The 25,032-nt window shown below is 38.1% G+C and overlaps 4 protein-coding genes across 15 annotated transcripts; 1 reads left to right on the forward strand and 3 right to left on the reverse strand.

Annotated features, from left to right (window-relative positions):
• Nucleotides 1-184: 184 nt before the first annotated feature.
• LOC124404927 (serine/threonine-protein phosphatase 6 regulatory subunit 3) lies at nucleotides 185-6,871 on the forward strand. 6 transcript variants are annotated; one of them, XM_046879428.1, is made up of 19 exons: nucleotides 185-314; nucleotides 457-632; nucleotides 882-961; nucleotides 1,089-1,240; nucleotides 1,347-1,468; nucleotides 1,885-2,055; nucleotides 2,201-2,379; nucleotides 2,548-2,661; nucleotides 2,768-2,903; nucleotides 3,000-3,152; nucleotides 3,254-3,367; nucleotides 3,453-3,517; nucleotides 3,603-3,801; nucleotides 3,884-3,970; nucleotides 4,033-4,130; nucleotides 4,296-4,377; nucleotides 4,456-4,657; nucleotides 4,730-5,129; nucleotides 5,238-6,871. In XM_046879428.1, the coding sequence occupies exons 2-19, from the start codon at nucleotides 573-575 to the stop codon at nucleotides 5,395-5,397; spliced, it is 2,574 nt and encodes an 857-aa protein (XP_046735384.1). In that variant the 5' UTR covers nucleotides 185-314; nucleotides 457-572; the 3' UTR covers nucleotides 5,398-6,871. The 6 variants fall into 6 exon arrangements, with proteins under 6 accessions (XP_046735384.1, XP_046735387.1, XP_046735390.1 ...); XM_046879431.1 differs by having other exon boundaries at nucleotides 1,918-2,055; XM_046879430.1 differs by having other exon boundaries at nucleotides 195-314; nucleotides 460-632.
• A 1,483-nt stretch (nucleotides 6,872-8,354) lies between these two features.
• LOC124404923 (myb-like protein X) lies at nucleotides 8,355-18,179 on the reverse strand. 7 transcript variants are annotated; one of them, XM_046879422.1, is made up of 9 exons: nucleotides 18,050-18,179; nucleotides 15,387-15,483; nucleotides 12,818-15,316; nucleotides 12,605-12,693; nucleotides 11,496-11,630; nucleotides 10,529-10,705; nucleotides 10,306-10,428; nucleotides 10,043-10,147; nucleotides 8,355-9,849 (listed from the first exon to the last, which is right to left on the reverse strand). In XM_046879422.1, the coding sequence occupies exons 2-9, from the start codon at nucleotides 15,457-15,459 to the stop codon at nucleotides 9,535-9,537; spliced, it is 3,516 nt and encodes a 1,171-aa protein (XP_046735378.1). In that variant the 5' UTR covers nucleotides 15,460-15,483; nucleotides 18,050-18,179; the 3' UTR covers nucleotides 8,355-9,534. The 7 variants fall into 7 exon arrangements, with proteins under 7 accessions (XP_046735378.1, XP_046735374.1, XP_046735379.1 ...); XM_046879418.1 differs by having other exon boundaries at nucleotides 17,869-18,179; XM_046879423.1 differs by lacking the exon at nucleotides 18,050-18,179 and adding an exon at nucleotides 16,457-16,684.
• A 551-nt stretch (nucleotides 18,180-18,730) lies between these two features.
• Nucleotides 18,731-20,412, reverse strand: LOC124404936 (uncharacterized protein KIAA1143 homolog). Its single transcript, XM_046879459.1, has 4 exons — nucleotides 19,965-20,412; nucleotides 19,626-19,758; nucleotides 19,224-19,457; nucleotides 18,731-18,948 (listed from the first exon to the last, which is right to left on the reverse strand). The coding sequence occupies exons 1-3, from the start codon at nucleotides 20,073-20,075 to the stop codon at nucleotides 19,285-19,287; spliced, it is 417 nt and encodes a 138-aa protein (XP_046735415.1). The 5' UTR covers nucleotides 20,076-20,412; the 3' UTR covers nucleotides 18,731-18,948; nucleotides 19,224-19,284.
• A 942-nt stretch (nucleotides 20,413-21,354) lies between these two features.
• On the reverse strand, nucleotides 21,355-24,998 carry LOC124404928. Its single transcript, XM_046879435.1, has 5 exons — nucleotides 24,754-24,998; nucleotides 23,972-24,082; nucleotides 23,643-23,873; nucleotides 23,303-23,566; nucleotides 21,355-23,203 (listed from the first exon to the last, which is right to left on the reverse strand). Exons 1-5 carry the CDS (start codon nucleotides 24,838-24,840, stop codon nucleotides 21,920-21,922), a joined length of 1,977 nt encoding a protein of 658 aa, XP_046735391.1. The 5' UTR covers nucleotides 24,841-24,998; the 3' UTR covers nucleotides 21,355-21,919.
• Between the last annotated feature and the right edge of the window lie 34 nt (nucleotides 24,999-25,032).

A 25,032-nucleotide genomic window follows, 5' to 3' on the forward strand; every position in this document is an offset into this window, starting at 1 on the left:
ATTAATCAAATACTTTCGCAGTTACGATGACGGTAAAAGGAAAATAATGGTTCGTCACCACTGAGTAAGTTCGATATTGTATGTAAAGTGGAAGAGAAGCCCGAGTTAGCATCTAACTAATAGTTAGTCATCGCTATACCGGGAGGCATGTCGCGAGACTTGGTTGATATTTTTTCTACGGTAATTTTCGATAATCGCGATTATCGCGATCGCCAGTTAGGCGCAACTGGAATGGAATAGTGCACGACGTCTGGTGGTGGTCTTTCTGCTCTTCTGTTAAAAAGTGACGTTTTCGAGCTGTCTGTTCTGCCAAAGTAAATATGAAATGATATATATTCAGAGTCTGTAACGGTGCAACGAACGTCTATTATCCAGTACCACATTTCGGTGTAAATGTTATCCTGATATTACTGCCATTTACAACGACGTGTTACGAACTCATTTCTATCGTTTCAGCAGCGTGTTATTAATGCAAATGATCCAATTTCAATCGCATTACTTCCTTCCGCGATAATCCACGAATATCAGACGATCTTATCAAAGTTGATGTAGCAGAAACGAAATCATCAACAATGTTCTGGACGAATAATTATGTATCATCACCTCACATCGATGCCTTGCTCAACAAAGAGGTAATATCCACCTTTGCATTCTCCAGTTATATTTCCTAGTGAGCATAGCCGATACTACCAGAAAAAAATCCTGTCTCATTCCTGATAAATTTATCATGATCTCTTTAACGAGAGCCTCCTATTATTTCAGGAAAATTTCCCCGAAGATCGAGGAAGTTGACGCGCTTCTGTAATCAATCGAAAAGATAAATAAGTTTATCATGTAATAATTCGAACAATTTTACAAATATCTTCTTGTTCTCATTTCAGAATGTTACACTTCACGAGTTAATGGATGAAGAAGATATCTTGCAAGAATGTAAAAGTCAAAATAAAAAGCTCGTTGAATAGTAAGTGTCCAACTTAATTGTAGTTTCTTAATTCTATATGCATGTGCATCTGAGTTTCAGTATATCTACGTTCTTCGGTATTTGATAATCTAGCGCCAAAATATATGGTTTGACTGGAATTTTTCAGTTTGACAAAACCTGAAGTAATGGAGGAGTTAGTAAACCTAACAACGAAGGAACCTTCTCCAGAAGTAGAAGAGCGTTGGCGGTATAAGTATCCAAACGTTGCTTGTGAGCTGCTTACTTGCGACGTGCCTATGCTCAATGAAAAGCTAGCAGGTATTGAATTAGGATTTGACATTGTGTTTCAAATCTACAATTTATATTTTATTATTGATAATATTGTCAAAAATATCCGTGGCTTACATGTGTTTTATTGTTCCAGGAGATGAATCGTTACTTACCAAGCTCTATTCATTTATAGACACAGAGCCGCCGCTCAATCCCTTGTTGGCATCTTTTTTCAGCAAGACAATAGGTGTTCTTGTAGCACGAAAGAGTGATCAAGTAAATATTGTGTATTTATATACATATTCTCCCGTGCCAAATGGGTAACAATGCTTGCTAGTCTTTTAGTCCAACTGCTTACAGACTTAGCCTTCTATCAGAAGATAGCACATGCCAATTTCAAGATGCACAAAAAAATCCGTCCAAAATACTCAATCTTTTTAATCATGATCAGTCATTCCTTGTATCCAGTCTTAAACAGGAGAAATATCATCTCCTTTAATCTCATTGCTTGCAGATGACTTGAATCAGCTCTGTTTTTTGGAATTTGATTTTAAAATGAAATGCTAAATTGCTGCTATGCTTGACTATGATATTCATATACTACGTAAAAATAATACGAGAATTTTCTCTCTTCCTCTCCTTTCCTCATTTTTCATCTTTATCCTTCTTCCACTTCCTATCTATTCCACCAGCATTGGTACTCCTATCAGTTCACATGCTTACAGGTTCTGGAGTTTCTTAAAAGCCGACAGCATTGTGTGGACCTACTTTTACAGCATTTAGAAACTTCGGCTATAATGGATTTGGTGCTAAAACTTGTGACACAAGTTGAGGGCAGTGAAATGAGACAAAATATACTTAACGTAAGAGTTTCTTCGTCGCATTCACTTTCAAATCTACAAATATATCCACCGTTATTACAGTTCCTAGATACAAAACCTAGAATCTGAATTAACATGATTCAACTTTTTTATTACAACTGCTCAAGCTTGAATATTTCGTTAACAGTGGCTTGATGGGCAGCACTTGGTTGAAAGATTAGTGAAATTGTTATCACCCACATCAGAGGTTGGCAGACATGCCAATGCCGCACAATTACTGTGCGACATGATCAAGGCTGGTAGGGAAAACTGCATAGCAACGACCGAGCGCAGTGATCCAGATCCCATACTGAATAGATTGGAATCGTAAGTATCCTGAAGTGCAATTACAAATTCTGTACAAAATGATTTCAGAAACAATGGGAAAAATCAATCAGCTTCAGTTAGCTAACAAAAATAGTAAATAATTTTGTGAGAGAAAGTATCCCTCAACAATTTACCTCTAATAATTTTTTATATCCATTCTCAACACAGAACTGAAACCGTTAGTCTATTACTGGAAACGATATTGTCTGGAGAAAAATCCGAGAGCAGTATCGTAGGTGGCATTGAGGTGCTATTGGTGCTATTGGGACAAAGATCAAACAAGTATGTATGATGTTTATTATATATCTAGTTGTGTAGACCGTGTTACAGTAAAATACGCTAACCAGAAATGTACTCAGATCTGATCCTAGGCTGGTTTTTATTCCAGCGCTTTGAATATAATGGACAACCATGGCAACAGCACTGGCGAAGACTCCAACGACAATGAGCAGCGCATTAAAATCACAATTGCGACATTGCCGTACCTTGGAAAGCTACACAACTTACTTACAGAGCCTCCATATGTACGTATAGTATGAATAATATATTACAACAAATGATAAAATTAATAATCTTTAACGCAATTGGAATGCAGTTAATATATTGATATTTTTGCTCAGAAACCCGCGGTCAAAACTACAGCAGGTCTTTTGGAATTGCCACTAGGTAATACTCGACTTCACGTCGCAAAATTACTGGTTGCGCTTTTGTCTACGGAGAATGCTCAAGTTCGTGAGACATTAGCTGATTTAGGAACGTTTCAAGTTCTTTTGGTGAGTGCATATTGCGGTGTGATACCTTCCTCGAACTTTAGAATACCTATCAATCAATACTCAAATTTCTACTAATCTCATCTGTTTTATTCATTTCATAGGATTTATTCTTCAAGTATGCATACAATAATTTTTTGCACACGCAAGTTGAACAGTGTATAGCACTGGCAATTAACACTGACGTCCAAGAAATGAACAACATTATTTACGATCATGTAAGCAGCTATGTATAACATGGACATCCTTTGTATTGTCTCAGAGGCAACTTATACGTAACTTGAAACTTTTTTATTCCCGTAGATATTTATAAAGTGTAAAATAATTGAACGGATATTGGAAGCCTGGCAAGAAAATGATACAAAACAGTAAGTTTCAATGGTTATTCGGTGGTCTACTCAAATTACATCCTAAACTAGATAAATAATGTATTATTTTTCTATACTTCTCAAGGGGTGAAGAAAAGGGTATACGACAAGGGTACATGGGCCATTTAATCAATATAGCAAACAATATTGTAACACAATGTGAAAAGAACAACATTCTACAAAGTTTTTTGAAAACCAATCTATCCCCCGATTGCCTTACAAAATGGGAAGCACTAGCAACGAATCAGCTTGCCGATATCAACAAAACTCATCAAATATATCTGGTATGTATAATGCTCTAAATTTACTTTCTATGTGTACATATGTAGGTACCCATCTTATGCTTCACGATTTCATTATTTAAAGGGTGGACAGAAACAGCCATACATGACTAGTTCAGAAGAAAATAGTGATGAGTATAGCTCTTACGATCACACTGTTCATGTGCAACAGGTTGGTACTTTAAAGATTCATGAAAATAATATATTTCTTTATGAAATACTTATATGTTTCAGATGTACGCTAACTATCAAGCGCAACAAATGACTTCTGAATTTATGGAGAGCTGTACATTCAATGATGATAAGCTGAACGACGGCGAAGAAACCCTTCAGTACGTACAGAGACTTACTTATATTAGTAGACAAATTACATGATGAGACTACTCACCGAAATACATTTTTTTTTTGTCAAGATCAACGTTGAATTCTTCAAGATTCATTGTTCCTAATCTCTGCCTGTCGTTGAAGCATAATAAATTTTCCTCCCATTATTGTAGCAACTCCGTTGATGAAGTCCATTCCTTTGGGTTCAACCTAAATGAAGAAGACCTGGACAAAGGAGAAGAAATGTTCAACAAAGTGATTGAAAATTGAAATAAAATGAAAGTAATTTTGAAAGATGACATAAAATTGACAATGTTGTCTTACGGCTTTTAGGTATGTGAACAAAAGCAAAAGGCTGGACTCGACGAGAGCTGCGGCGTAGGAGAGTGGGGAGACGAAGGTGATCTCACCTTCCAGACTGTGATCGACAAGCGCAATTGGCCGTCCAAACAGCTACGACAAAATTCAAACTCATTTTCAGATGACGATGAAGATGAACCGCAGGATCTACATATGGAAGTTGACTCAACGGATCGTGAGTAGTACCTGAAAATATAAAATAAATTAGTGCATGAATAATTGTATTAAAAATAATTATTGATTTCAGCGTGGGATTCAGCACAGCATCGATGCAGGGATCTAACGATACCGCCAAGCAATCCATGGGATGTAGTAAATCAAGAAGAAAGCGAACAAACAGGATGGGCCAATTTTGATAACTTTGAAAGTACTTTAAGTATAGATGAAAATGCTGGAACGATTAATAAGCCAACCGATGTAACGGAGCAAGTACAGAATATCACAGCTGCTCCTGTGGAAAAAGATATTTCATTAGAGCATACTATAGATGCGAAAGTTGTGGGAGCAGGAGACACACCCAAAACTGATGCTGTTGAGATCGCTATTCCATCGCCGACAGAGGCTATTATCAATAACAAAGTTCAAAGTGTTGATTCTATAAACACATCTGACGATAACGCAAATCCCAGCGAATTACTCGCAGACAGGTACTTACATAGATGTTTGATGTATTGTTTTTTACAGAGTATCTCAGATGCGGTACTTGTCAATTGTACCTCAAAGCGGAAAAGAAATAATAACGATTCATATTTCAGGACAACTTTACCTGTCGTGGATAGCAAAATACTAGGCAAAGATGTGAAGAATATAGATGAACGCGAGGAAGGGGCGAAGACAGATAATGTAAAACAACCAATTGAAAATTCATGCACACCGTCAGAGAAAGTAACCAATATATCAGAGGATCTAAAATAAAAAATATATGGTAGATTTGTAACAGCAATAGCGATGATGATTCATATCAGAATGACCTTACAATTTTCCGAAAATATGCCATTACTCTGATTAATTGATTGATTGATTGATTGATTGGATCTATTAAATTTTATTTACGTTGTTGAATTTTTGCAGCTGGGTGGTAAAGATTATTACGATGTTTTCTTTAGTACCATAAAATATTAATTGAATAAAATGAAACAGAATTTTATAATGCTCAACTTATTATAGCTGGTAAATAATAAAACTGTTCTCATATTATTATTATTATTATATATATATAAATGAATTACCTTCGTTGTTTCCCAGCTGCTAGTGTTCATACATATGTATTAGTGAAAAGAAAAAAAAAACGAAAAAAAGAAAGAATAATTGAAATTACCTACTCACTGTATTTTATGCTATTGTTCACAGCCTCGTATATAAATTTTACATTATACATATAAGAGATGACTAAATATATACATTTTTTAAACGAATGTAACTAGAAAACGTATCTATTATATCCACCCGTTATCGCCTGATAATTTTATACACGATAATATTATGGAAAAGTATGATGTACGCAATTGGTTGTGCCTCTCTTCAATCTCTTTATTTTATTCTGAGCTAAGGTCTTCTCTGATCGCTAAATTTAGCAGCTGATTCTACTTATTAAAAATTAATTTTAAACTTTAGTATTGTATTATACAGGATTATGTAACATAATGTCGCCGTAGGGTAACAACATAGCATATACCACAGCTGTGAGAGTTATATCTAAGAAGAAAAGTGTAAGCATCACTATGGTCCGATATTTCATTACATAGAATATATATAGTGCTTTTGCTTTTCGGTTTACGGAATCAAAGGCAATTTTTTAAATGCAGTGCCTAGAAATCGGTTGAACGTATAATATGTATTACCTTCAGAATTGTGATTTGAAGAAATTCTGTATATTTTTATGTTGGTGAAGTGATTAGTGTCTACAATGATCAACGATTTAAGAATTCCAATTTACACAAGTATAAAACCCTTTCTTCATTCCATTTGAGATTCTGACAAAGAGAAAATAAATGTAATTATGGCAAATAAACAGTCGTTATTATAAATATCTCTTATATTATAGCTACTGTTGATCAAGAATATTCTCCAGTTTCCATCCAAAATTCATAATTACTTAAAATCATTAAATTTTTGCTAAGATAACAAACAGGCGTTATAATTACAACGTTTACTTGATAACGTCTTACGTAAAGAATGATATATAAACTTATGAAATTTACTCTGAAAGTAGAATATAAAAATTGAACATAATAAGGTAACAGATATCATGATAATAACTTTATTCAAAAACTGGATCTTAATCTACAGCAGCTAACGAGCAGTAGTAAGACATTATAATTAATACTTGTATTTACTATTTACCGCAAGACTTTCACAAAAAATAAAGTCGAATTCGTAGTACTGTTAATTTTACCACTGCTACCTCACAGCCCTGAACATCTGCAGTATATGTCGTCTGGCACGGTAAATATGTAATTGAGAGAAAAAAAAAATGTACAATACTTGTAATAAAGAGGATGAAATCTCATCCTATTCGATACGTAGCAGGTCCATACAATTTTCCAATAGAATTTCATAATTATGCCCTGTCATCAAGGTTTGCTACTGTGCAAGTGTAGAGAAGTGATATATTCAAATAGCAAAGTAAGCTGAGCAAAAAAATTTGAACAATCATATAAAAGACTCAGAGCAGAATTACCGAACCCAACTACACAAGAGAAATGAACATGCAAAGCCCATGGTGTTTATGCAGTTTTACACGATTCTCTAAACTAGTAAAATACTAAGCAGTTTTTCAGACTTTAGCTGTCACAGCAAAAGAAAGATATACAATATATGTTGTACATAGGCATTTCCATCTTGTAATGTTTCAATTAATACATGCAAACGTGCGGTCAATTATTGTAATGTATTATTATCTCAACGGTAGCACTCAGTTTTAAACAACATCGATTTATAAGAATTAGGAGAGATTCAGATAATTACGTTAGGATATCAGCGAGCAACGACATGAAACGAGAATACAATGTTGGTACACTTTATTTATGTAATCACTAATAATTCATATAATATTGTACAAATTGTTACAATAAAGTATATATATTCCTGTAATTATGTCTATGCATATTTTTTTCCATCTGTTTTTTTTTTTCTCTCTTGTGATTCTTCACCAACATGTTTTATTTTTTTTTTGCAGTAAAAGTCATTGGCAACTTATCAGCCAAGTTTAAATAATACAGCCTTCCAGTGTGCCTTTCAGAGCACACTTTATATTATATATTCATTGAATATGACGTTTCTTTTTTTTTTTTTTATTAACTTTTTTTATCATTTCTTTTTTTAGTTTTTGTTCTAAAATTATTTCCTATAATAACGTAGAAAAATTAGCGGGACAAATTGAAATGATTAAATTAAACCCGTTACTCTTTATAACGTCTATCTACATATAATAATAATTATTATTACTATTATTATTCATATATGCTATTATCTTCTCATTAAAGTTTGTACGTACAAGAGGAATATTGTCGATTTCCTCCCGCACTACACCACTGCTACTACAGTTATTTTAATCATAATAGATACTTATGCATACATATATATTTACTACAAATATACATGTATAAATATATATGTGTTCATATAGTTATAGATTTATATGTATAGTAGATTCGTGCGCTAATTAGAGGTCTAACGCTTGTCGGGTTTTTTTTTTTGCTTTTTGTGTTTTACTTATTTCTTTTAAATATTTATACCATCGGACAGAAAAGAAAACTGAAATGTTTATTACACTCGAGTATCTGTGTTTGTATGTGCCATTCTATATTATTGATATATATTTATTTATATTATTTCCTATGTTAATGTACATTCTTATTATTCTTCCATTGTTTGTTGTTCTTTTTTTCATAATTAAAAAGAGCGCAAAAATAAAACTGGATATTTATTTTATTAACTATATACCTATGTACGGGGACCCTACGATAGTCCAACTTATAATAGTAGGTACAATTTACAGCTCCAGTTACCCCATGACATTACACATCCATAAATTATTCCATACGCAATTCTATGTAATAGTAACATTATCATCGATATTATTTTCTAATTAAGCGCGAGGGAGGGAAAAAAAAAAAAAAAAAAAAACACACACTTGCTGTTATATCGTTAAGATAGAAAAATATACTGGTGGAATTAATGAAAATTATCAATGATATTAGAGTTACCGTACTCAATCACTTACAGCAATACCAGCGCGCTACGTATGTTGAAACACGTTTGTGTAAACATGAGTCGAGACACAACCGACTGACTGTCTGATACTCGATCGAAGACGATTTTTCATACGTAGAACATATTTCATGCACCGACGATTTAATTCAAAGGTAGTGTAATCAATATGTTGCTATACTTCCAAGATTACAACTGAAATGTTTACCACTTTTATTAATGACACGACTCCGTTACTTTGAGTATATTTAGACTTCTTCTCCCATAAACCATTGAGTTTTTTTTTCTTTTGGAGATATTTTCCTTCTTGAGAGAATGTCCGGCATTGTTCTTCGTATTCTCCGTTTTATATGTCTATGTTTTAAAATCGATTAATAGGTAATTATAAATATAACAGATGCGCATATTGGGAATAGACGTCTCCGGGATTAACCAAGGAATTTTATAGTGAAGGCCACCCTTTTAATGTTAACTTTTTCCTTTTTTTCATTTTTTTTTCTTTGTTTTTTTTTACAATCTATTTGATGCATGTCCGATAACAACAATAAAAATTCTTAAATAAATATTTCGGTATAATTATTGTTGGAATATTATTACGCAGTCAACTAGGTATTATTTCGCCGAAAAAATGTAGATTTTATCAAGTGTCATAATGATTTCTGTGTATCTTCATAAAGCATGTAATGATGCATTATACGCACGTATACACGGGAACGGTGATCCTCTGCGTCTCCCTCAATTGTGTACTAGAGTAATGATCATTGTACATGGAGTACCACAAATGTTATATTAGATGAAATCCGATAAAATGAGATGCATATATCACTCCACTGATCATTGTTATTTGCCTCTAGTTTGAGCAGCACCGGACCTGGTCGTCGGCTTTGCTGGTTGTGGAATAATAGTGATTTCGTCGTTAATTTTCAATGGTTTTAGGAGAGAATCGTTTGACCTAGACGATGGTGACGATGGAGTATTTTTCTTATCCATGACTCGTTTTGCAACGACACTGTGCGCCGAATAAACGTGGTTCTCAAACTGCTTATACATTCCAAATGTCGCTGTACACACTGTACACTTATACGATAGATGTGCAGGTTTTAACGTCATCCCGTGATCGCGAGCTACATGATTTAGCAGCTTCCATTGATAAACCTGGAAGTAAATACAGTTGTGAATTCCACATCCCATAAAAAGTTTTTCTTCGCTGACCGGAGAAACGAAAGCAGTTATTAATAAGGAGAAAAAAAAAGGAGTAAAAAGACAGATTTCATCAAGTACGTGAAAATTGAATGTGAGAATGTAGAGCGAATTTTTTACGCTAAATTTAATTTCAATTTGTGTTTACCCTGCCACAAGCTGGGCAACGTCCAGCATCTTTGCCCTTGTTTGCTGCTTCCTGCATGCTGGATGTTACAAGTCCATGAGATCCGAGCAAATGTCTTTCTAGCCCCTGAAAAGTAGTTTATAGAAGACGTTAGCAATGGTCAGTGAAAAATAAAATGGAGAAAGACGTTATTACTCCAAAAAGCCGTTTCTCATCAAAGAAGAACACAAGTGAGCAAGAATCGATTGACTGTAATGTTTACAAGAGCACATTAATTGTCTTACCTGATCCGTAAAGAAGCGAAACTGACACTTTTGGCAGTTCAATGGCGGTCTGTTGTAAATCATTTTTGGATGTATTTTCACCTTGTGAATCCACTGCATGTGATTTCTAAGCTGCTCTAAGTCCTTGAAACCAAACAAGTATAAAATTTAATATTGTTGTCTTATAGTCAGTGGAAGTCCAAGTTTAAAAAATGAAACTAAAGACGTTTCATGGTGAACTCACTTTGATATATCCATCACATATTTCACATATAACGAATGTATTTTTTCCACCAGATTTCGACGAAGTGCCCGAACCAAGACTGGGCGTTTGGTTCGTGGAACGAGGCAGTGGTGTTATCGATATACTCGGTTGACTTAGAAGTTTGGCTGCAGGACTTTTTGAACTACTTGATGTGTTCTGAAACAAAGATTGTACATCAATATCATTGTAAATGCATCTGTGTAGAACAAATAAGTCAGTTCACAAAGGTCATTAGTCAATCACGTCGCCACAGGGTAGAAGGGAAACAAACAAAGTAAAAATAACAATTCTCCTCAAAAATAGATGTAACATCATTTTAATACGGTGGAATAAATCTTGACGAAGCAGTTTTCCCAGCTGTCCAAACTATTGTTTGCTACCACATTAGACCTTGATATAATTTTACACTGCTAGTTGAATTAAATACAATTACATTCAACCTAGGAAACATTTTATGGCAAATCTAATAACGCATGCGTAAGTATGTGTATCAGAGAATAATGTTGGAATTTAAGTAAGAATTAATTGAATATTCATATTTTTTAGAAGACATCTTGCCATCAGTTGGAAAAAGCTATAGCTAGAATTATGTGACCGGACTTAAGAAATTAGCGCTACTGTACAAACAAGGTGCGCATAAATACTTCGTTATATAATACATGATATGCAGTTAGCTCTGTTAGATGTGAAAAGAATATATCCAAGGACCAAGAATTTAAAGAAAAAAAATAACCACGATTGCAATAGATTAGTTAGGTTTTTTGTTTGTTTTCTGTTTAGTTGTACTTGGATTACGAATTACCAGCTTGCCAATGACCACGGATTATTCCGAAAAAGCACTATATATAAGACATCAGTGGACACCCTGATTACATATTATACATACATTTAAAAAAATTTTTGGATTTAGTAAAAGCTCCACCTCTATTTGGCAATTACTATTTACCTGTAAAGAGAGCAACCTAGACTGAGGAGTGGCTATGTTGGGTACAAGGGCGATGGGTGTGGGCCGGCCAGAACTGCTGCCCTCACTGCCAAGCACCCCCACAGCGGACGCGGCAGTCCCAGAGCCACCCATTACCTGTCACCACCGACACATTCTCATAAACTATATCGGATATAAGTTTCAACCTCTATTCTGTGTTTGGGAAAAACTGAAGTGTAACTGATAGATCCTAATTCTGTATCATCAAGTATATCTGTATCTGAATTCATTTGGCGTTTCCGTGATAATATTGAAATACTGTTACCTACCATTAAAGTCAACTACAAGCCTTGATTATGCAATGATCTCAGGACGAAAATTTTGGTTTACTCCTTTCACACTACAGTGGTAATGGATCTACATTATCCAATCTGTACGTATAACAAACTTATGTGATGATTTCCTGTTTGTGTTCTAACTTAAAAATACTAGCTAAGAGTGAGAATACTTAAAGAGAAACAAAGGATGCCCACATTGTTGTAACACAAAAGATGTCGTTGAATACATGAATGTCAAACGAGTACGTGACGCTTGTATGATTTCAAAACTTTGGTTACTTATTTCAATCAATTTACGTGTTCTGGAGTTGTATCCGCAACCATAGATATAACAGAATCAAAAAAAGAAAAATAACAACTGACCATAAGCTGAACTGTTGAATGTGAGAGCTAAACTTTTCTTTGAATATTACTGACTTCGACTTTGTCACGTTTATTGCCCGTAGTTGGAAGAAAAACGGAGATAGACTCGTAACATTCAAATATGTATACAATATCTATCGGCATAAAGAAATTGAATCAATCTATCAACTTTCAAAAGTGATATTGCATGGCAAAAAATTGTTCAATCTTCCAATATTCAGGGCAACAATCCAAATAACTTTGGCAAAGTTATTTTTTACATGTCAGACTTCACACTCCTAAGACTTTGATATCGATATAATAGTTTTTCTTCTTCTGTGTATTAAAAAGATACGTATCTCTATAATCAAGTGTGTCGATTGGCATCAGCTATAAAATTTCTCAACATACTGAACTACTAATAGAAGAAAGAAACTTATGAGTACTCACCTGGAACAATTGATTATTTCCAAATTGATAGGATGTTGGTAGTAAAAGTCCGGAGGACGTTGGCCGATACATCATCCCTGCAACATTGTCTAAAGAATGTATAGATTAACATACAAGTTCATCAGTATCAAAAGGTGGGAACTTAAAAATTAGTTTAAATTCCGATCGACATTTCAAGCACAAACTTTTATCCGTAATTGAAAGACTGAATACCTTGTCTAATGGGCGTACTGCCTGGCCTTAGTTTCAAATCTGGATATCGCGGCTGCATAGGAGGTCGCCCTCTTCCTCGACCGGTAACTGGCGCAGGAAGGAGTTTGGGTAGAAGTGGAGCCTGGCCCTTGCCACTCATTGCCATTGCAAGAGCATTCGAACTGGGAGTGCCAACAGGTCGAGCTCTGTTCATTCGAGGTATTTTAGCTGGAGGTTCCCAGTCAGTGGCAGGTTCTAGGTTTCGTTCAGGTCTGAACTTCTTGTTACAGGCAAGAATATGCCTCGTTAGTTTACCCTTCTGGTTATCCTCAAATGGACAATTAGGACATTGGTGAAAAGCTGGACCACGTTCGAGTCTACCTCTCGTATTGTGCTCAGCTTCCATATGAAATAGAATGTCGTGGGGGCTGCGTACTTCGAGGGGGCAAAAGTTACACTTGTAAACGTAATTCCGCATATGAGGTGTCTCAAGGTGATGCTGCATGACAAGGGCTGATTCTGTTTTAAAATTACAGAACTCGCACTTCTTCATTTCTAAATGGAATGGCTCGTTATTTTCCTTACTAAATTCTAGATTCTTGATTAGCGAATTTATAGCTATCTGAGTCTCAGTTGATGTACTACCCTTTCCCCGCTTACGTTTTTGAGTTCGCAAGAGATCCGTCTGCACGAATTCTTGTACGAGATTAACTCCGATTTGCATGAAAAATTTACCCAAAGGTAAGTCAAAGTACGTTGGTATTTTATTCAATTTTTCATCAGGTTTATCGTCTAACGTTATTGTTCTTTTGTCAGGTGAATCGGCTGATTCTTCCGAGGTTCCATCCTTCTTGCACTTCATATCACCTTCGTTTTCACTAATTACATTTTTATCGTCTTCCTTGATCTCGACCTCTTTATCTTCCTCATCTTCCTTATCCTTATCTTTCTCCTCTTTTTCCTGGTCCTTACTTTCTTCGCGTTTTTTCTCCTCCTCTAGCTTTCGAAGCTTATCCTCCTTCTCTCTTTCCTCGATACTCTTCTCCAACTTGGTAACAAAGTCTTTGAGAGGTCTAATAGGCGGCTTCTCATACACATAAGGTACAATGAAGGACGGTGCTTCAACAACAAACATGTCGTCGGTAAGCGTTGGTAAGATCTGCGGGATCGGTGTCGCTGTAGCGTTTGTACAGCTGGTAGGTTTTGGACTGCATTGTACATTTTTTGGTGTCATTGGCACAGGGGTGATGGTCGCCCGCATATTGGGATACATGGCCTGTGTCGGAACACCCATAGGCATGACAGAAAAGGAACTGGTGGAGGAGGTGGTGGCCGAATGGTGATGATGATGATGAGACTTTGTGCTAACGGGTACACCGCCTCTCCCCGAAAGTATTGAATTTGTATCAATAATGACTAAAGTGGGTTCCTTTTTGCCTCCTTTAGATGCTTTGCTACCGGCAGCTATTTCTACTAATCTCTTAGTATCGTTAACAACAATGGTAGTCTTGTTATTATTTTTAATTGGTGATTTAACCTTAGAATTCTCTTTATCTTTACTGTCTATACCAGCGAGGGGATCCTCAGGTTTAATTTCCTCGATGTCAGACCCGTCATCATCGACATCCTCCTCCTCAAGCTCTTTCTCAATATAACTGGTCCTTTTGATATTCCTTGTACTCCGCCTTGGTGTAATATTGCTCAAATCCAAAGATTTTCTCACTTTTTTACCTTTGGTAGTGCCATTGTTATCTTTCAACTGCTTATCATTCAATGGTGGCGAATTACGACCATTGCTTTTCGTTTCCGTTATCTCCTCAATATCTGGGCTACTACAGCTCCCATTTTCTTCGCATGTAATAACATCTGAAGTACCCAAGCTGCCATCCAATTTACCGCCGCTATCGCCAGCCATTTTCTGATCCCCTGATGACTCTTTGAGGTCATTACCATCAGCCTTTTTCACTCTCGACAAATCCTCACCCTCGGCATATATCTCAGTCACAGACTCATCCAGGCATTCTACGTCAGAGGTATTATTATGTTCATCGTCAACTTCCATCCGATGTTCGCTTTCAACTCTGTCGCACTTATCCTCAGATTCAGACACTTCACTAATATCGTCCATTTCACTTATATGATCAGCGACATTTTCAGCGCCATCCAGTGAATTTTCAACATTGTCGCCACTCTCAGTCTCCATTATCCTAACAACGTCGTTGTCCTCCTTGGGATCTTTTTCATCAGGCTGTTCACTCTGGGTTTTCGTTTCCAGAATATCTTCAGCATGATCCTCTTCTATTTCTTCAGATTCTACAATGCCAGCATCAGCATCAGTTTCCATCGGTTCTACGTCATCCCCTGGGTCCTCCTGCGGCGTTTCTTCCACCACATTGTCGACCGCTTCGTCATCCGTAACATTCTTGGATAGGGGCTCGCACTCGTCGTTGGATTCGTTGTGCTCCTCAACAGTTTCATCGGGTTCGCAGTTACCGTTTAAACCGTTTGTAATAATAGTGTCTGAAAGTATATTATCAAAGTTTCAGTGTCAAGTGGGCATGAAGTACAAACGAACCACAGTCAACCATACCTTTGACAGTCTTAGCATCAGGATCGTCCCGAGGTAGGTCCTTGACCGCAGACTCTTCTAAAGCGCCTTCCATGTGGCCACCTCTGGTTTAATCAATCTGCGAAAGAGTAAAAGAATCAAATTGAATAAAAATTGCACCAGTGTTTACATGAAAAATTTTTGAAAACAAAGTATGACATGTTATGAGAGTGGTTTGAATATCGTTGGTCTTTTTCATCACGTCAAGATTCTAAGCCCCCGTCCGCGATATTAAATTATATGATATGTGCCTCTATAGGATCAAGATAATTGAGGTAGAGAAATTTTTCCAAAATGGCGCTGAAAATTCTTATGGCACACTCCTATTATTCGAATAGTACGTGGTGAAACATACATCGTACGTATGCATTATCCGCAGCTCGGCGATTCGCAGTTATAACCAATAAAATATTACTCTGACGAACAAGCAAGGGGGTTAAACGCGACGTTTTCTCTCTCTCTTCTGCATGCATACACGAGACGAGCACATCGTACGGTGCCGACGAAAGTTCGGAGACGCGCCGCCACGCTCTCGAGTCTAGACAGCCTGTGCATGGTAGGTGAATTTGCGAAGGAAGAGAGGAAAAAAAATAATATATATATATATACATATATATATACATACATACATAGGTGTATGCATAGAATGTGTGCGTTTAGCCTACAGCTCCATGGCGATATTGTAATTCTTACGTGTCCAGTGCACAACAGGCAGCAGATAATTTGGGATGCAACAACGGTTATCAGCGGCGTTGTCAGTCGGTCGGTGGGTGAATGCATATGATGCGATTTATTGAAAAATCAAATTGATGGAAAAAAACGTACATGCGTAAGCAGGTACGATGTGTGGGTGTACAGTGTGTATGTGTTGTACGTTGTTCGAAAGGACTGCCGTAGAAGAAGCGTCAGTCAGTCACCTGCATCCGCGAGCTGGCCAGCCGACAGACAGCCGCGTCTCCGAGCACAAGCCGAACCTTCGTCGCGTACCTCTCCTCAACCTTCGCCAACCAACAACCAACGACCTAGTATAGTGGGGTATACCTAATACCTACGCGCCCCGCTGACTACGACGACTCGCTCGCCTCTCTACGCAACCTACGAGGTGGAGGCGACCTACCACCTTCTACCTCGTACCTACCACTGCCTGTTACCTACAACCTACTACATCGTCCTCTGCCTAATCTCCCCCAAACCTAAACTTTGACGTACTCCCGCCGGGCGAATGGCAGCGAATATTATGTTACAATAAAAAGTAATTTTATTAATGTAGGTAAAGCGAAATGGGACTCGAGACGTTCCAGTTTCGTTTTTTGAATTACAACGTTACACGCATGATGAACCCATGAATGTGTCTGCTAAGTATGCCTCAAAATATGTACGCCGTATCGCACGCGGTCACTGCCAACGATATCATAATATCGTTTTCTTGCCCGATGAGTAATAGATTTTGCATTTTCAATACATGATGTATTGTTCTACAGCTGTTTGTTTTTTCTCCTCCTCTTTCGATTGATAAAGTAGCGCGGGAACAAGATTAAGGGTTAATACGCAAGTTTCGTCTGTGGCGTGTTTCGCGATCAGAAGAGAGACAAAAATACCGACATGTAAGGAAGATTGAGAAAAGTATAGAATAATAGAAAAGAGATACGGTTAGGCATGTACATATGTGTGTGTGTATGTGTGTGTATGTGCGGAGTACGGGAAAAGCTGTAAATAGTGAATAAATATTGTTGAAAATTAAACACCAGAGGGCAGAGCTGTAGGTGAAAATTTAGTACATAATGCATATATGTGGGTATGTAGGGTTACGTTTTGCACTGCATACATGATATGATACATGGCTCGCGACGTAGACGTTAGTTACACGCATGTATTTTGCAATGAAAAAAAAAAAAAAAAAAAAAATATCCTGTAAATAGGAAAAGAAAACGACGTGAAAGACAATATGATGTAAAAAAAAAGAAAGAAAGAGAAAATAGAAAAAAAGGATATATAAAAGGAATAAAAGTACCGTCGCGCTCAATGCAGGCTGATTCGTAGGAACTCTAGGAACGCTTTTTTTTATGCAACGGCGGTTAGAATCTAGTATTATTTATCATCTCTGGATATTCTGTTATAAGATTGCGTTTATGATAAGGGGGCGGTGTTGGTGGCAGCCGGTTGTCATCGTTCGATCGCATTCGATGTTAATGTGAGGTAATAACGTGGTCTTGACAAGGTACTCCCGCCATTTCCGTGGTCCCTAGCTTTGGCGACTCGCGTCATTCGGAGCGAGCGCGACCGAGTCCGAATCGCGGTACGGCGAGCGACGAGGAGTTCGGTAGGTATGCACACGAGATCGGAGAAACAGCGAGGGTATTAATGAATCTCTACGACAACAACGACACCGAACAGCTGCGACCCCAACACGAGCCGCTGGTAGCTTATGTCTGTGACCGAAACGCGATAATACATTTGTACGTACGCTGATATATAAATCCCCCCCTCGTATTCTCACGAGCGGAGTAGGACTGGGACGACGACGGAGAGGACGACGACGATATGTCGATTCCCTATTATCCATCCATCGTAGTTATGTTTGAAACGCCGCGCTATTTAAATTCACACGATATCCTTCTTTATAACACTTTAACCAGGGTACCTACGAGTACACTTTATTCTTTATAAGCGGCCGACCCACTGTTTCTTGTGTAAAAATTTATTTCACATATATTTTATGTTTATTTGTGTTTTCGACGTCACGGATAACACTCCTTCAACGCTACTATCCCTGTCGCCCTCGAAAACTGCCAAGATGGCCTCCGTCAGGGGTCACGTGACCGAAAATTTTGTGACGTAGGCACTTTCGATGTTAAAGGGGCGAAACGCAACCAGTAGCATTTGCCGGGAATTGTCACGTGACAATATGCACATGCGACGACCAATCGGGAGACCGATCGACAAAATACCGCGATCCTCGTCAACAACAATGGGACAACAATCACTCCCTTGAACAATATAAAGGAACCCGATTTTTCGCCGTCAGGAAGCGTACTCAAGTTCGTTAGTCAACAGTTTCGAATTTCGAATGAGGTTCTCTGAACAGTTTGTAAGATTGACAACTGGCCTAGCTACTCTTGAGATCAAGAGTTCCAAGTCACTGTGCGCAAAAGTTCATTAAGCTAGACTAATCGATAATTAGATCGACCGGAGATTTAATTTCGGTATTTTATGTTTCATGTAATTTTACCATAGTAATATATTACCATTCTACGAAAATTGTATCGTATTAATTAAAAATAAAATGTATTGAAATACTCAACATGCTAGCTTACGAATTGAAAAAATTTGCTCACTGCAATGTGATTCTTTTTATTAACAAGAAAAGAAATCAAAGCGAGGTGTAAATATACACGTAGACTTCTTCATCATATTCACGTCGCTGCAAATACAATTGCTTAAACAATGAAGTTGACGATGTAAATCCAAAATCCGCAATTCAATTATCGATATTCATGTTGCTCTCAGGGTAACATCGTCCGTTGACAGTCGACATTCAAAGTCTCTACAAATAAATGAAAAATTTTGTTAATAGTTAAACTTATACAATAGCGATGATAATGATATCAATCAGCCAAATTATAGAACAATAATTTTATACAAACTAAGAACTTTAAGAAATTGCAATGAAATCTTACTGAATCCAGTTTCTTAGATTCATGTTAGATTCATTACTGTTCATTACATAGGCATAGGTGACATAACATTGCTTTTTATCACAGATGAAAGCTTGAATTGGAATATCATTTCAGACATTTTCTAAATGTACTTGCAACTTACCACTTTGGTAAGTTGATATTCAAGCTGACCACCCTAGTCAGTAATATTTCATAAAATATTTTTAATCCTCGTCATCCTCATTGAATGAAAGTATAACTTTGTTTTTCTTAGATTTTTTGCTTTTCTTGGGTAAGGAACCCTCAGTCTGTGTATTTTTTTTTAAATCTTTCGACATAGACTTTGTTTTCGAAAATATTATTTTCTTAGACAGATCTGCTGGGATTTGAGCCTCCTCTGAAAATGAATTTCAAGTTGTAATGGGATAAATTTTTAATGAATTGTACTCATGGATTGAGGTATCATGAACAATGATTCAAATTTTACATATAAGGGTTGAGAAATCTTTTTTACTATCCACTTAGCATTGCAGATAATTCAATAACTTTTCAGCTATAAATTTACCTTTTTCTTTCTCAAGTTCGAAAGCGGCTGCTTCTTCAGCAGTTAAATCACCATTGTTTAATACAACTACGGTAGGCAGCTCTTCGTCACGATCCTCGTAATCCTCGTCAGTGGCTGTTGGCAGAGCTTCTTTCTAGACAATAATATATCAATTAAATCTTATCGAATGAAGGTGAAAAATGAGCAGAAAAACGAAAACATGGCTCAACAAAATATTGAGTGCAATATGACTAGTTTAAACTGTTATGTGCAATTTAGCTGCATCGATTTCGAAGAAAGTAAGAAATCATTTCACCTATATTACTTTAATATGAATCAGTTTGATTTTTTCTCACTCACCTTCGTCTCAATGGAAGGTCCCTCCTTGTAACCAGCCTTAGCTTTTAACTCTCTTAAAAACTTTGGCTCGTCCGGTTTTATGTATGCAATGTTATGCTTTCGTTTTGACATTTCCGTAAAATTGATCCTCCAAGTCAATCAGGTAACGTTTGTCAGATGATTTATCCAAATCAGGCACAAAATCTTTCGTTGCGAGCGCATATAACCTCTCAATTTTGGAACGTCACGACAATATCGGTAATTTTCTTAAATTTACCCCGAATGTAACCTCAAAATATCTGCACAAACTCTATCATCAACCAGCACTCGAAACTCACTGAAAATTCTCAAAACCCACTCAAGTAATTATTGATAACTGTGACGCAAAAAACAACAGACGGTGCAGAGAAAACAGAGTCGTAAACAACTGAACACACACCGATACGTCAAGGAGTGGGAATTTCGTATCTTCGAGTGAGAGAGAGAGAAAAGTATATGTTGGTTATAATCTATCTCTCTCGCTCTACACCTGATTGGTTGATACGTTTTCTCTCGGCCAATCAAATGCAGAGCGAGAGGCGGACTAGTCCTAATATATATATATATCTCTCTCATCACTAATGCTGATCTACGGTACTACCGTGTTGCTGCGCGGTCAATACTTGAATGCCGCCGAGTTTGGAAATCGAGTGCCGGCCAATACTTGGTAATTCTTATTCCGTCCATCAGATGTCACGAGTTTCGGCGTAAAATTTGAAAACGCGGGGATCACAAATTACAATTTTATTGTGTTAGATTCGCTGATGACCATTGTATACTCATGTATGCTTAAGTTTATAAGCATTGAGATGCGAATGGGCTACGTAAATACATTTAGCGCAGGTTTTACAGGCATTACACACTGTGTGAGAACATTTTGAGAAGCCGTTTTGTTTATACCTATACGTATAGATGTATCTGAACTTTAGAGAAATACAGGAATTCTTGCGCGCAACTTAGAATTTGTACGTATATTTACATTGTTTGAATATGCATACCGTCAAGCATATAATAACTTCGTAACACATATTTTTGTATGTGGAAATAAACATTAGTACCGTGATCATTTTCTATTATAGATTCATCTCTTGGATTTTCAAAGACTTAAGAGCCATGCATAACTTTATCGTTTCATCATTCAGTCATACACCATATGTGTACGTATACGTATTGATATACAGAATTTTACGAAGAGCACATTATAGTTTGTATACATGTTTTATATGTATATATGGTTCAGGTGTGTCGATTAAATATATGCAGTACATATGAGAAATCCTTGCCATCGAGCGATCCACCGTCGAAAATGATTATTTTTTTCTACCGCATGTTTATTATAAAGTTTGAAAAGATTACACCAAACAATTTTCCCTCTTCGAACAACAGTTTTTCAGATTTTAATGCGAAGATGCGCAGATGTGAAGATTAGAAGATGGCTACTTGTGAAACTGGTATCCTATGGCGTGAAAAACCTCATAAGAAAATCGATGTATATTGAAGACTTAATCGTTGTCTCCTTGCTTTTTTATCAATATAATTATACGTTGATTGTACGATGGCTTATTAGGAATACATTATTGTATTTTTAAAAACGCGAACCTATAATATACTTTACATTATATTATATCTATACATAACAGTGTTGGCGAACCGCATTTCTTTACCATTATCACTATTTATTTATTGATAATTTACTGTTTGTAAAAAAACTGTTTAATCAATAGGATTGCGGAGTAAAAATGACGCAAGTCGATTCACAGATGCCCGCTCAAAATTCCTAAACAACATTATATAATCACCTAAGCAAGTATAAAAATCACGAGACAAGCGAACATTATGAGCTGTAACTGAAATTCACCCATTCCTCGATGCAGACTCGTCAGATTCGTCCCATCGATAATGATCTTTCCGACAATTAATCTAATACGTTATACACGTTACAGCCGAGTTACTTCGGAGTTATTCACAGCCGACCTGAGCTTAGCCTCAGAATGACTGGCTCTTCTATGCCTGGCCTGAGCGTGGTTAACAGCACTGCTGGCATAGGCAGCCTCCTCCTGTCTCTTATGCTTCTCCAACAGTACCTGAACAAACCTTGGACTTGGTCCGTCCAGGCATTCGCAGCTGTGACTAGCTGTGTCCAAGTCCCCCTGGAGGTAGGCCGTGGGAGGTAGAAGAAGACTCTCCGTGGATTTGGTGGGCTGAAATTGCCGGACTCCGTGGGCCGAATGGCTCGCCGAACCATGCTGCGGGTGTACCGCGTAAACGGCCGTGGCTGATCTCCCGGACCTCTGCGATCCGGTTGCCGTCGATGCGGCGGAGGGCGTCTTTGACCTCGAGTGAGAACCGCTCTTCGGCGGTCTTTCGGCGCTGTGGGTCTTTATAGTACCTGTGTCGAGGTATCCGTACCCGAAACCGTAGCCTCCGAATGCCTTAGTCGTCAGGTTGTCCCACGACTTTGGTTTCGCGTACTGAAGACACGGTGGCGGACGCTGGTGCAGGCTGGGGTCCCAGTAAAGCGTGTCTGTGCTCAGGGACGTCGAACATGAAGCCACGCTGTCCGCAACCGTCGATACTTCGCTGCTCGTTATCGAATGCAAACTATGACCTGAGGCCCTCGAGCAAGCGTGGGTCACGTGCTGCTCCCGTTGATGCTGCTGTTGCTGTTGCTGTTGTTGCTGTTGCTGTTGTTGTTGCTGTTGCTGTTGCTGCTGTTGTTGCTGCTGCTGCTGTTGTTGTTGCTGTTGCTGTTGGGCGTTTTGTTCGTTTCTAGCGCGCCGTTGCTTCTCCCTCCGTCTCCTGCTCGGCACGCAATTCGGGTCACAGCAGGGGCTTGCTAGATCGTAGGCATCAAGGCTGCCGCCCTCGGACGGTTCCCTGCGACCCCCTGATCCGGGAATACAGGCGACGCATAGTCCGTTGCTAGAGGAAGGATGCTGCGCGCTTTGAGATTCAGAACCGGCTGAGCACTGCTGCTGTGTCTGCTGTTGAGAATTAGTTTTGGGAAGCTGCTGGGCTTGGCCCTTCGGGCATCCACCACTGCTGGAGGTGATTAGTCCGTTTGCTTGGTGATAACTGTACCGGGACGATACTCCGATTTGTATCTCACTCGTGCCTCCTTTGGATAGGAAGTGATGATGGTCGCTGCGAGATCTAGGCGGACCAATCGTCACCAGACAAGCCGCACTCCGAGGTACTAGACATGGCCTCCCATCGGCGTACTGAACGGAAATCGGATTGCAATTATGAGAAAAATTTTGCTTCGTAGATGTAACGAAGAGAATGGAAGAATTTTGAAAATCCCGCCGACATCGACTCACCACGCTGTAAAGAAGAAGGTGTTCCGTCGAAGCCGCTGGTCTGCAGCAGGGTGTTGGTGGCGATGCGAAGCTAGATGACGGCGAGGGTTGGCTTTGGTTGCTGGTCGTTGTTACGGTACTAGGGGTTCGTTTCCGGGCTGGAAGTGAGTGGGTTTTCCACCTACCCATAAGTATGGATCTTTCCCGTTCGCACAATCGTTCCAACTCGGTCAATCGGGACTGCAACGCGCGCTGCAGCTCGATGTAACGCATGTGCAATTCGACCTGAAGAACAAATGTGTTTGATTTTTCCAAAAATCTCACCTTTACTTCGAAGTAAAATTAATAATTCTTTATTCACCTTTTTTACGCAATCCTCAAACAGCACGACCATGCGCATCCGGGCGTCGCAGTTTTTGATAAAACTGACCAGAGTCTTGTGATCAGCACGATCCATTTCGTGCCCGTTGATAGAAAGGATCACATCACCTTCCCGCATTCCAGCTTTGAAAGCCGGACCATCGTACTCGATGTAATCGACATAAGTCACCATCTCTATTTCTTGCTCTCGTTTATAGTGGATACCATAGCTCTGCACGGAATCGATACGAGAATACAATACGGTAATTAAAATAGCATATGTCTACTGCTGAAAAGCTGAACATTTATGTAGCGACAGATGATTTTTACCTGCAACGTGAAACCGTAGGTCCCATTTTTTTTCTCAACTATGATAGTTCTTCGTCGTCTGTCTTCATCGGCACGAGGTATTCGATCCGATTTCGATCTTTCAAGAACTGCCTGAAACGAATAGAACTTGATTACAACACTGAAATTGAAAACATAATAGTTGAAGATTTTTTGTTGATTCTGTATTCTGTTACGGGCTGATTCATAATTTATTTCCACAATTCTCATCAAATTACTTCAATTTTCCAATTCCTTCAATTATTTCTATTTTTATGAATAGCTTACGCGGAATCGAAGGCTGGCGATGAGAAGGGAAAAAATTGGAGAAAGCTGGCACTATACGAAATTAGAATAATAACTCTCTAAGTATAATATCGCCCCCTGCAGTTCCGCACGCATGCACGCGTAACCCAATCTATGAACCTATTCCGTATGCATGGGGATCACGTGTAACACCAGAACAACGGGCGCGGTGAAAGGGGTGAAAATATAGCCGACGAAGACGAGGGAGAGGTCGATTATCATACGGGGGGTGAAAAAAATCAATTAATCACAACGAATATGATGATTTGCAAATGTAACGTCTAAAGAGTTGCGCCATTTATTTATACATTAAATAAATACGAAGAGGGGAAGGTTGATTTATTATATATTTATTATGTAAAATAAAATCGTATTCGATGAGATAAATTGATGGATGTTCAAAGTTTCATGCGTTTGTGGATATATATGGATAGATCATGTATATATAGGTATGCAGGCGTTATTTATTATATTCATACCCCGCTCCATTCCTCCTCGTCGCTGCTGTCTAGGCCAGAGCGATGAGTTACCACCAGCTCCGTACTGTTTTGCGGCGAGTTATTCATTTCGCCCCGATCGTGTTACTCTCGAATATTTTCAACGTTAGGGACCGGTAGACTGGTGCATAGTTTCGATTCGCCTACGCTTCCAGGCTCGAGTCGACGTCACGGGTTTTCATCATGCTGAACAGAAAGGACGATATTTTGCACGGCAAAGGTAACCGGACGAGTGCGTTACTCTCATTCCACTCTATATCG

The sequence above is a fragment of the Diprion similis genome, chromosome 3 (genome assembly GCF_021155765.1).
Source record: "Diprion similis isolate iyDipSimi1 chromosome 3, iyDipSimi1.1, whole genome shotgun sequence".
NCBI lineage: Eukaryota > Metazoa > Arthropoda > Insecta > Hymenoptera > Diprionidae > Diprion > Diprion similis.